A 10,375-nucleotide genomic window follows, 5' to 3' on the forward strand; every position below is an offset into this window, starting at 1 on the left:
CCGGGAAGGCAAGGAAGGCCGTCTGAAGAGCGGGGTCTAGATGGGAGAGCGCGGGGCCTGTAGGGGAAGTGGGACAGAGCCTAGGGTAGGGTGAGGGCCTCGGGGAGAAAACGGTGAAGGAGCCCAGGTGGAGAGGATTGGGGCGTGGATCTCAGAGTGGGTTGGGGCGGAGCTAGGGGCGGCTTTGAGGAGAGGTTATAAAGATTCTACTGCTCTGAGGTAGGATCTGAGCCTAGATCCTCAGAGGGCGTGGGAAAGGGGGCGGGGAGAAACTACCCAGAAAGTTTTGAGACAAGGGGAGAAGCTCAGACGTAGGTGGGGCTTAAGTGAATTTAGAATTTCGCGTCAGGTAGTTGGTCGCGGCCAGTCAGAGACAGAGGACCTAGAGGCGTGGCCCAGAGGGAACTGGAGAGAGGAGGCAGGGGAGGAGTCGCGGCCCAGAAAGTGGACATAACCTGGGGAGAGGAGGCTCGCTTGGCTAGCCAGAGTGTGGGGGCTGAGCCTGTAGTTAAGATGCGGAGCCAGAGACGGGGCCAGACTTCGAATATTATAAGAGTTTGAGGCTGCGGACTTGCATGGGCGGATGGCTGGATAGGACCTGGAAAAGAAGTACCGGAAGCAGGGTTTGGGAGGGCGAGACCCAGAAGGGGAGGAGTTGAACCAAAAAAGACAAACAATTTAAAGATTTCGAAAACAGGGACGGGACCACTGAAATGGGCGGAGCTTAGACGGAGCAGGGCTGGGGTCCCGAAGCCAAGAGTGTAGTGTTGAGAACATAGATTATAGAGTTCGTGTTCTTGCTTGTTCCGTGACTCAGTTTCCTCTTCGACAAATCAGAGATGATGATGTGAAATAGTGCGTAGCACGTGATGAATGCTAGTTTGCCACTACTATTTTTCCCTGACCCTGAGCCGAAGGCTCCCTTTGAAGGTGCTGGAGAGAAAAGACCTAGGATCCGATCTCTTCTAGTGACTGGACTTGAGTGCAGGTCAAGGGCATAGGAAAGAGATTTCAGTGGTTTAAAATCTCACAGTGGAGGGGATTAATGCAGTGGAAGCGGGCAGGTGCAGAGGGTGGAGCCTTCCTGATCCCAGGGCAGAAGGATGGCGGCCTTTGCCTGCCTGCTGGAGCGTCTCCTCTGGCCAGCTCGCAAGGAAGAGGAAGTGAAGGAGGAGAAGGAAGAGGAGGAGGAGGAGGGGTGCAGGGCTCTCGAAGGGCCTCGGTCCCTCCTGAACGCGCCGCGTTGCGCCCAGCGGCCGCACGGGGGTGCGGCGGCATCTTCGGGCCTGCGCTTCGGGGCGAGCGCAGCGCAGGGCTGGCGCACGCACATGGAGGACGCGCACTGCGCTTGGCTCGCGTTACCCGGGCTGCCTCCGGGCTGGGCTTTCTTTGCTGTCCTCGACGGCCACGGCGGGGCGCGAGCCGCCCTCTTCGGAGCGCGCCACCTGCTGGGCCATGTGCTCGAGGAGCTGGGCCCCGCGCCTGGCGAGCCCGAGGGCGTGTGTGGGGCGCTACGCCGTGCCTTCCTGAGAGCAGACGCACGTTTGCGATCGCTCTGGCCCCGCGGCGAGCCGGGCGGTTCCACGGCCGTGGCATTGCTCCTCTCTCCGCGCTTTCTGTACCTGGCGCACTGCGGCGACTCCCGCGCGGTGCTGAGCCGCGCGGGAGCTGTGGCCTTCAGCACCGAGGACCATCGGCCCCTCCGGCCCCGGGAACGCGAGCGCATCCATGACGCGGGCGGTACCATCAGCCGCCGGCGCCTCGAGGGTTCTCTGGCAGTGTCGCGAGCACTGGGAGACTTTGCCTACAAAGAGGCTCCTGGAAGGCCCCCTGAGCAGCAGCTCGTTTCCGCGGAGCCAGAGGTGACCGCCCTGGAACGGCGGGCGGAAGACGAGTTCATGCTCCTGGCCTCCGACGGCGTGTGGGACGCGATGTCTGGCGCTGCCCTCGCGGGACTGGTGGCATCGCGCCTCTGCTTGGGCCTGGCCCCAGAGCTAGTCTGCGCTCAGCTGTTGGACACGTGTCTGTGCAAGGTCCTGGGGGCGGGGCTTGTGATCACGGAGGGGATTTAGGGTGGAGGGGCTTTAATGAAGAGGCTAGAATAAAACGAGGAGTGAGTGGGACTGCACCAAAGGGCATGGCCTGCTGGACTGGGGAGGGACCAAAATATGGACAGGGCGGAGCCTGAGGGATGCCGTGAGGCAAAATGGGAAAGTGGCACCTGAGGCGTTAGATTAAGTGAGAAGGATTTAAAAGAAAGGGCGTGGTCTTTTGGGATGGGACGTACCTGAGACAAAGTAGTGGGTCCTGGGGTATGATTAGTACCAGAATGAGGAGCCCCTAAACAGAGTGGGAGAAGCTTTGGTGAAGAGGGTCGTTCTCCTTGATAGGGCAGGGCTAGACCAGTTGTGGGGACATAGTGAGAGGGCTAAGTTTAGACTGGCAGATGGGCGGGACTTGAGAGACCTACAGAACCTGATTGGGGATCGGGGAACAGAACACGGAGATCGTTGCGGAGTCCCGAGCTAGGGCATTCAGCCGTGTCCCACCAGGCCGTTTCTTCCACCCTTTCTAGGGCAGCCTGGACAACATGACCTGCATCCTGGTTTGCTTCCCGGGTGCCCCCACGCCTTGTGAGAAGGCGATCAGGAAGGAGCGAGCGCTGGATGCAGCCCTGGGCCGCAGGGTCGCCGGTGGGCAAGCTCTAGGAGCTCAGCGGGAAGGGGGGTGGCAAGCAGGGGCGCCCTATAACATTTGCCTCCTTCTCAGAGCTGTGCTCCTCTGCCCAGGAGCCTCCCAGCCTGAACACGGTTTTCAGGGCTCTGGCTTCAGAAGACATCCCAGATTTACCTCCTGGGGGCGGGCTCTACTGCAAGTGAGTCAGAGTTGGGTAGGGTAGAATGGGGAGAGGGCTGGCAGCAGGAGGGCCCCCTCTTGAAGGCCTCCTGCTTTTCAGGGCCGCTGTCATCGCTGACGCTTATTCTCAACTCTGCCAGGCTTCAGGGGAGCGCTGGGAGGTAAGGATCCTATGTTCTTGAATGTTTCTCTTAGAAACATGTAATCCAGCTCCCTCCACCGCCCCCCCCCACACACACACCAACTTCTTTAGTGATGGGGACATTGAGGCCAGAGGGGATGTGAATCTTGCCTGATGTATTAATAAATTCTCGCTCCTGGCCTGAGGCCTCGTGCTAGGCATGATGACCAGGGAAGCAGCAGCAGGGGAGTCTGTGCTTCCACCCCAAGAAATGTTCCCTCAGAAATGTTCTGTAAAGCCCTGTCATTCCAAGCACCACCCCCTCCATCCAGGAATAAGGCGGAAAAATTTAAGGAATGTTGCTGACCAATCCCCAGGCCTGGATGCACTGCAGAGACTAGGTCATCTCTGAGGATGGCCTGGGTCTTAGGGAGAGGTTGTGAACTGGGCCTAGAATGTCTAGGAGAATTTGGAAATGTCGAGGTGGTGGGTGGGGCCGTAGAAATGAAGGCTCTTAGGGTGGGTCTCAGGGAGAAAACGGGAGGCAGGAAGCTGGGGACAAAACCCAAAGGCCTTTGCATAGCAGAGTTTGGTTGTCCTCGCTTGGAGGAGCGGGGCTGTTGATAGCTCTCAGCAGTCGAAGGAGGCATTCATCAGGACTGTTTGAGTCGTGAGTGACAGACACCCAATTTAACCTGGGAAAGCAAAACGGAACTTACTGGGCCATGTAATTGAAGAGTTCAGGGACTTAAGGCATGATTGCATCTAGTTGTCAGATGACGTCATCGGGAACCATTTCTTGGTTTTATTTCCCCTAAGTTGGCTTCGTTCCCAGGCAGGGTCTCAGAGTGAGGTAGCAGAGAGTTGCAGCTCCAGACTCACAACCCCCGAGCCTAACATCCTCAGTGGAGAGAAGGCACCAGTTCCCCAATAGTTGCCACACTGGGTCACATGTCTGACCAAGTCACTGTGCCTCTGATTGGCCAGGCTAAGGTCACATGTCCATTCCTAGCGCTTAGGGTTGGGCTTCACTGCACTGAAACCTGATGGATTCAGAGATGGGGTAGGGTGGTCCCTCAACGGAAAACAGGAGTGGTGCTCCCAGAATATAGGGGAGTAGATACTAAGAGGCAAAACGGGTGCCTACTCACCGTCTCTTACATTTTGTGTTCCAGAAGGGGCAGAACGGCCCTGGGAAGGCCACTGGCACCCATTCGGGCTCTGCCTTGGACTTGGAGGCCTGACAGCTGTTGTCCTTTGGGGACCCTTTGCCCAGCTGGAGCCCCAACGGAATTAAAAAACTCTCCTTCCCCAGCTACGCAGACCAGCGGAAGGAAGACAAGCTGGTGGAGGAACCCCAGAATGCTTATTTCCTCTTCTGTTACTTCCCTCTCACAGAAAGTCTTATGAGAGGGGAAATGCCACCCGCTATTTAGAAGGGGAGCGGGGAAACCCAACACCAAATGTTTGTGACATATTTAGAGCTGAATGGACCCTGAGAGATCAACCAGTTCAATAACCTTTCTTCCCTTTCCATTTTCCATCTGTTTTAGGGGGAGGTAGGGGAGAGGTTTTATTATTAAATATTAATTACATGATTCAAAATACATTTTTCTTGTAGGAAAAAAAAAAACACGAGAGCATTATTTGCCCAGTCGCTTGGCAAATATGTATTGGGCGCCTGCTCACGGCCATTAAGGGGGACTCACTGAGATTCCTGCCTATTCTAGGGACCCACCTCTTAGTGTATATGGGGAGACAGCAAACAAGGGAACAAATCAGGTCATCTCAGACACTGACAAGTGTCTCGAGGAAACTAAAACAAGGGACATGACAAAAAAACCTTCTTTGGTTTTTAAAATTATTTATTTTTTCAATGGTAATAAGTTCACTTGGTTCAAAATTCAAAGGGTACAAAATGGTATAAAATGAGGTCTTTCTCCATCCCCTGTCCCTCAGCCACTCAATTTTCCACCTGGGAATGGATGCTTTAGATAAGGGGATCAGGGAAGATCTCTAAGGAGGAGGGGACAACTGAGCAGAGGCCTGACAGAAAAGCAGTCAGCCACGCAAATAACCCAGGGAAGAGTGTCCCAAAGCAGAAGGAACAGCCAGAGCGAAAGCCTAGAGGCAAGATCCAACTTAAGATCTCTAGGACCATTACATTCCCCACAAATCTATTCCCTGTCCTACTGGTAACCACTGCAATGAATTCAGAGTGGATTTTTCCAGAACTTTTACTCTGCATGTACACCCGAGGTGCTTCCTTGATTTTTTTCATACCCTATGTATCATTTGCCAATTTTTTTTTTCACCAAATAATATGTTAGGGGCTTCTTTTATGCCATTTACACACATTCTTTTTGGGCTGCTGCTCAGCGCTTCGGACAAGTGTTGTGCAATTGTTTTGCTATCCATCTTCCTCTCGATGGACATTTAGGCTATTTCCAATTTCTTGCCCACACATCATTGCTGCCATAAAGGTCCTTGGACAGGCTCCTTGTGTAGGTATGCAAGGGGCTCTCTGGTGTGGGGGGGTCTTGCTACCTGTTTTGCACAGCACTTGAGCTAAGAATGGTTTTTATATTTCTAGGGGTTGTAAAAAATATATATGTGAAAGAGATCCTATGTTTAATATGCCTAAGATATTTACTATTTGGACCGTCATAGAAAGAGTTTGCTGACTGCAGTGCAGGTGGCACACAGAAGTACCACCCCTCTCATTTCACAGATGGGAACGCTGAGACCCAGAGAGGAGAAAGGACTTACCCAAGGTCACACAGAAACTGGGGTTCTCATTCAGTTGGGTAAATGTGCGTCGAGCTGCTGTTCTAGGCCTGGCTGGGTTAGTGAAACACAGAAATCGATCAAGTCTACTCCCGTCTCAAGGAACTCACAGCCTGAGGAGACACACAGAGAAACAATTATAACCCATGTGAATCAGGGTTCAAGGGCTCCTAGGGTGAAGTGGGGAAGGGGAGAGGATTACTCAGTTCTGCGGAGAAGAATTAATGTCAGAACATACACTAGAAGGATGAGATGAAGTCAGGACAGCATCCAGGATTCGGCTTGGACAAGGGCTGGGTAGGTTGTCCACCTCACCTAGTCAGCTGGACCCTAAGAATTGTTGGTTTTACACCTTGCATCCGAGCCCTGGAGTGCTGGGGGTTCAGGCAAAAAGGCTTATAGTCCAGATATATTCCTGTCTTCTAGGCCTCAGTTTACCCATTTGTAAACGTCAAACTGATGATTTACCAGGTTCCTGTCCCTGAATGGGGCACCGTACCCAGGCCAGGTGGCGCTCTACGGGAGAGGCGGGGACACAGGCGTGACGCCACGAGGGGCGGGGCCTGCAGGACCCGCTGCGGAAGCCTCGGAGGGTGTCCTGGCTCAGCCAGAAGCCCGCGGGCGCGTGGGGGAAGGGGCCTGCGGGAGCGGGCATTAGGGAGGGTCTCCCCGGCTCCGAGCCTTCCAATTGCGGGATGATCCCGCCATCCTCCGCGGGCGAAACTGAGTCACCGCGGGGCGTGCGTGGAGAGGGGGCCAAGGGCTTTATCCACACTAGAACCCGGAGTCCCATCCCCACCCAGGTCCACCGCCGCACACCCACCCCCTGCGGCTGTGAGTCAGCGGCCGGCCGCGCCCCCTCGGCCCACTTCCTCCTCACCTTCCCCAGCGGGGCGGGGGGTGGGGGGGCCGTGAGAGGGGTGGCGCCCTCCCCACCCATCCCCCTCCCGTGAGGGGGAGAGGGTTCACTCTTAGTAACCCCTCTCTCTTGGCAAAGAAGAGACACGTTGGGAGGTCCGAAGGGAGGATTTAAGGGAGAAAATTTGAGACAACCTGTGCTTAACCAGAGGGTCTTCCTTGCTACCATCCCAATTGAGCAGAATATAAAGAAAAGGAGAAGTCGATAAGGAGGGTGAGAAAAAATTGTTCCCCTCATCGAGATCCCCCTAAGAATTTCCCATAGTAGGAGAGAACTAGGGATCTAGAAAGGATCCCTTCCCATCCACAAAGCTTCTCCCTTAATTTGGTGGTGACCCTCACCGTACATTCCCTGCAATAACGCAGGAAAAGAGGGAAATAGTGGGTCTAGGGTTCCGCGTTGCCCTTTTAAGCGCCCTCTACCCAGCCAACCGCCTTGAGTTGTCTGCGGCCCCTTTAAGGCGCAGGGCATTGTGGGTACGGGGAGTGGAATTTTGGAACGAAATGTAGCGAAGAGAAGTACAGTAGTAAGAGTAACATTGTAGCCGTCGCCGGCCGAGGGGGTGCGCCGGGGAGGGGACGCCGCACCCCCCTTCTGCCGCAGGGACCCCCCGATCAAATCCCCAGAGGGAGGAGGCGCCCGAGGACCCGCCCCGGCCCCATCCACGTTCTCCCCAGGAAGCCGGACTCTATGGGGCGGGACCCTGGGGGAGACTGAGCAGAACCTGGAGCCAACCCCGAACCCCTGAACCTCGAGCCAGGGGCGCCCCAGGAGCACCCACTCTGTGGGTGCGCCGCCCACCCGCTGAGCAGCCATGAGGTGAGCCTCCAACTGCCTCCAGACCCTTCCCCGCCCGGCGCGGGCTCCCCGCCCCGCCTTTGTCCCCCTCCCCCCAGCTCGCTCGGGGCTGGAATTTGGGGACAGGGCACTGGGAGCCTCGGATTTGAGGGCGAACCCTTTTGGATGAGCTTCAAATACTGACCACTTCCCCATGACTCCCAAGCCTCAGGGTGGTGGCGGTGAGGTTTTTATGGGACCCCTCAGATTTGGGGGCGCTCCGAGGACTCATGAATTTTTAAAAGTCTTCTTCAGAGGACCTCCAAGTTGGCAGATACTCCCCGGAGGGAGGTCAGGATTTAGGTAGGATTCAGACTTCCACCAAATCTCAACTCGGGCTTAGAGAGGGATCTCGGGGGGCCGTTTGGGGGTCCCTGGCACCTGGAAGAGAGATTGAGACGTAGACCTAGGTTTGCGGGGTCCCCCTTTCCGCGGCGCTGTTGTCTTCCCATGTGGGACCTCGTTCTTTAACTTCGAGGGTACTTAACCCCCTAAATTTGGAGGGGCTCTCATCCTGTGCAGGGGGTTGGTGCGGACCCAGATGCAGCCTCGAAGGTCTAGTTGGGACTCCCCTCCCCCGCTGCTCCGCACCCACAATCTGCTTAAAACAGGCCGTGCCTAGGACCGAGCAAGCTTCGGTGCGGAGGGCGGCTCCCTTGCCCCAGGCCCCAGGCCAGGGGGCGGCTCCTCTCCCCCACCTGCGCGGCCTTAGGAGGGAGGGGGCGCGGCAGCTGGGGAAAGGGGGCCTTTGTCTTCCTGACTCACCTGTCGAGACAGCTGGTGTGGGGGGGCAGGCCGGGAGCCCTGTGGGCCGGCTGCTTCCCCCACCGCGGCGCCTCCCGCTTCTCTCGCCACCCTCACTGTCAGAGCTGTGGGGTTGGAGGAGGGGGCGCTGGGAAGCTTCAAGGTCATAGCCCTCTCCCCCTGGGACCCAGGCTTTCCAGATAGTTCCAGCTCTCTTCCCAGGAATTTAATCCTGGGGGTGGGGGGCCCAGGGGACCCAGGGATTTTGTTTTATCTAGGCCTCACTCAAAACTCCTGGGCTCACCTGAGGGCGGGGCCAGTGCGGGCCGGGGGGGCCGGACTGGATCCCAATACCCTCGTTCTCCCTCCCCCGACCCCCCATAATCTCTCCCTTGGGGCCTGAGCTTGACAATACTATCTCTCTCCACTCTCTCAGGGACTTCCTGCCCCCAAGCCCCCAGCTTAAGGGGGAGGCCTCTGGGGAGGGCTGAAGATTAACCCCCTGGTGTCCACATCCTCCCACTGGCCCCAGGTTCCCCTCTGCCCTCAGACATCAGGGTGGCATTCCTTTTTATGACCATTAGAGAACCCCCCCCCTCCCGCATTTGCTCCTTCTCACGTGAAAGGGATGGTTGGAAAATTTGGAACAAGGGGGCACCCAGAGATACCCTCAAGACTTCCTGCCTACCATTTCGCCCGTTATAGCAACATCCCTTCAAGGTCTGCCCTGGAGAGGGGGCAGCTTTCGCGAGCCAGGCTCTCTTCCTTCACCCTTTGAGGGGGGGAGGACTCTCCTCTACCACTACCCCCAGCCCCACCCCTCGCCTCCCCGCCACCCCCCGCGTTTCCGGTCCCAGGCACCGTGGAAGGCGGATGGCGGATGTCCGAGTTAGTGCTGCCTCACTCACTGAGACCGTAAAAGGGCAGGAGCGGTGCCTGGGCCAGCCTCCCGCCCCCCCAAATGGCCGGGCCCTACCTCCCACCTCCTGGGGGGTGGGCAGAAGCTGAGCTGAGACCTGTCCCACCAGAGGGTTATTCCCACCTTCTGAGGGGTCTTCCTGCCAATGGCCACACCCCACTTCCTGGGCTGTGCCCCTTCTCCAAAGACAGCTAGGATTCAGGTTGACACACACCACTGTATCCAGCTGGGGAAACTGAGGCTCAGAGAGAAAGGTCTGGTGCAGGATCCCTCAGAAATTCCTAGGCAATGTTGAAGGAGGGGAGGGGACTGGGAGCCTCCGGGCTGGTTTGGCTGGGGACAGCCTTGGGGGCAGTTGGAAGGGAGGATGTTAAGATGGAAAATTACAAGATAATAGTTCTTTTTCTCCCAGTCGGACAAATATTTGTTGAGCGTCTGCTGTGTCCGGGACTCTGAGCTGGGATTCTGAGAAGGCTGGGAAGCTGGGCAGAAGTGTGAGGCTCTCAGGGCAGAAGGGACTCTGAAGAATTCGAGTCCATTTCTTTCCTCTTCCCAAAACAGTAATTATTAGTATTTTTATTTTAAAAATAATAAGATCATTTGATCAAATGTCTTCTTTATGCCAGGCACTGTACTGGGTGCCTGATTCAGTTTAATCCTCACGGCAGTGCTAAGAGATTGAGACTATTATGACTGCGTCCTCCCACCCGCCAGCTTACAGATGGGAAAACTGAGGAATGGACAAATTAAACACATTGCCTATGGCGGCCAAAGACTTTGGAAATGGGCAAGCCTAGATGGAACCCAGGGCTGTCTCCAGATTATTATACTATTAAAGAAAAAGAAAAAACATTTAATGATTAAAAAAGAAAATACAGGCAGCATGCTTTCACTATATGAACAATTAAGATAACAACGGAGATGCACAGAAAGAAACCCAGGTGGGAACCTTTACCTCCTGTTGGCTTAATGGGAAACTGAGGCTGGTCAGGGAGGAGGGCCCAGAGCGAGCCCCCACGAGCCCCACAGCCCCCAGATCTCGTTCCCTGTGCAGCGTTCTTTCCGAGATCTGTAGTCTGGAAAGGTGGTGTGTGCATGGAGTGGGGGCGGGGGGAGTGTGGATCACAAGCTTTGTGGTTTAAGGAAGCTAGGGGGTGAATCTTAGGGTGAGACTGAGGGGCCAAGGGAAGAG

The 10,375-nt window shown here is 56.0% G+C and overlaps 2 protein-coding genes and 1 long non-coding RNA gene across 8 annotated transcripts in view; 2 read left to right on the plus strand and 1 right to left on the minus strand.

The window, feature by feature from the left end:
- Positions 1 to 128: 128 nt before the first annotated feature.
- On the plus strand, positions 129 to 4,582 carry PPM1N (protein phosphatase, Mg2+/Mn2+ dependent 1N (putative)). Its single transcript, XM_006911801.3, has 5 exons — positions 129 to 2,033; positions 2,576 to 2,693; positions 2,770 to 2,875; positions 2,957 to 3,017; positions 4,153 to 4,582. The coding sequence occupies exons 1-5, from the start codon at positions 1,104 to 1,106 to the stop codon at positions 4,219 to 4,221; spliced, it is 1,284 nt and encodes a 427-aa protein (XP_006911863.1). The 5' UTR covers positions 129 to 1,103; the 3' UTR covers positions 4,222 to 4,582.
- LOC107195672 lies at positions 3,139 to 9,183 on the minus strand. Of its 2 annotated transcripts, none has more exons than XR_001516880.2 (3): positions 8,953 to 9,183; positions 5,747 to 5,877; positions 3,139 to 3,672 (listed from the first exon to the last, which is right to left on the minus strand). It is a non-coding gene; the product is annotated as an uncharacterized LOC107195672 (long non-coding RNA). The 2 variants fall into 2 exon arrangements; XR_003046287.1 differs by having other exon boundaries at positions 8,286 to 9,183.
- VASP (vasodilator stimulated phosphoprotein) overlaps positions 7,142 to 10,375 on the plus strand; it is an 11,525-nt gene continuing 8,291 nt past the window's right edge. The window contains exon 1 of one of the 5 annotated variants that reach the window (XM_006911802.3): positions 7,142 to 7,502. In XM_006911802.3, coding sequence (XP_006911864.1) covers positions 7,498 to 7,502 — 5 coding nt within the window. In that variant the 5' untranslated portion in view covers positions 7,142 to 7,497. Of the gene's footprint in view, positions 7,503 to 7,600; positions 7,824 to 10,375 lie in introns of those variants that run through there. The other 4 variants (XM_025046741.1, XM_025046739.1, XM_025046740.1 and 1 more) reach the window with 4 other exon arrangements.

This window comes from Pteropus alecto, unplaced genomic scaffold (genome assembly GCF_000325575.1).
Source record: "Pteropus alecto unplaced genomic scaffold, ASM32557v1 scaffold194, whole genome shotgun sequence".
In the NCBI taxonomy this organism is placed as follows: Eukaryota; Metazoa; Chordata; class Mammalia; order Chiroptera; family Pteropodidae; genus Pteropus; species Pteropus alecto.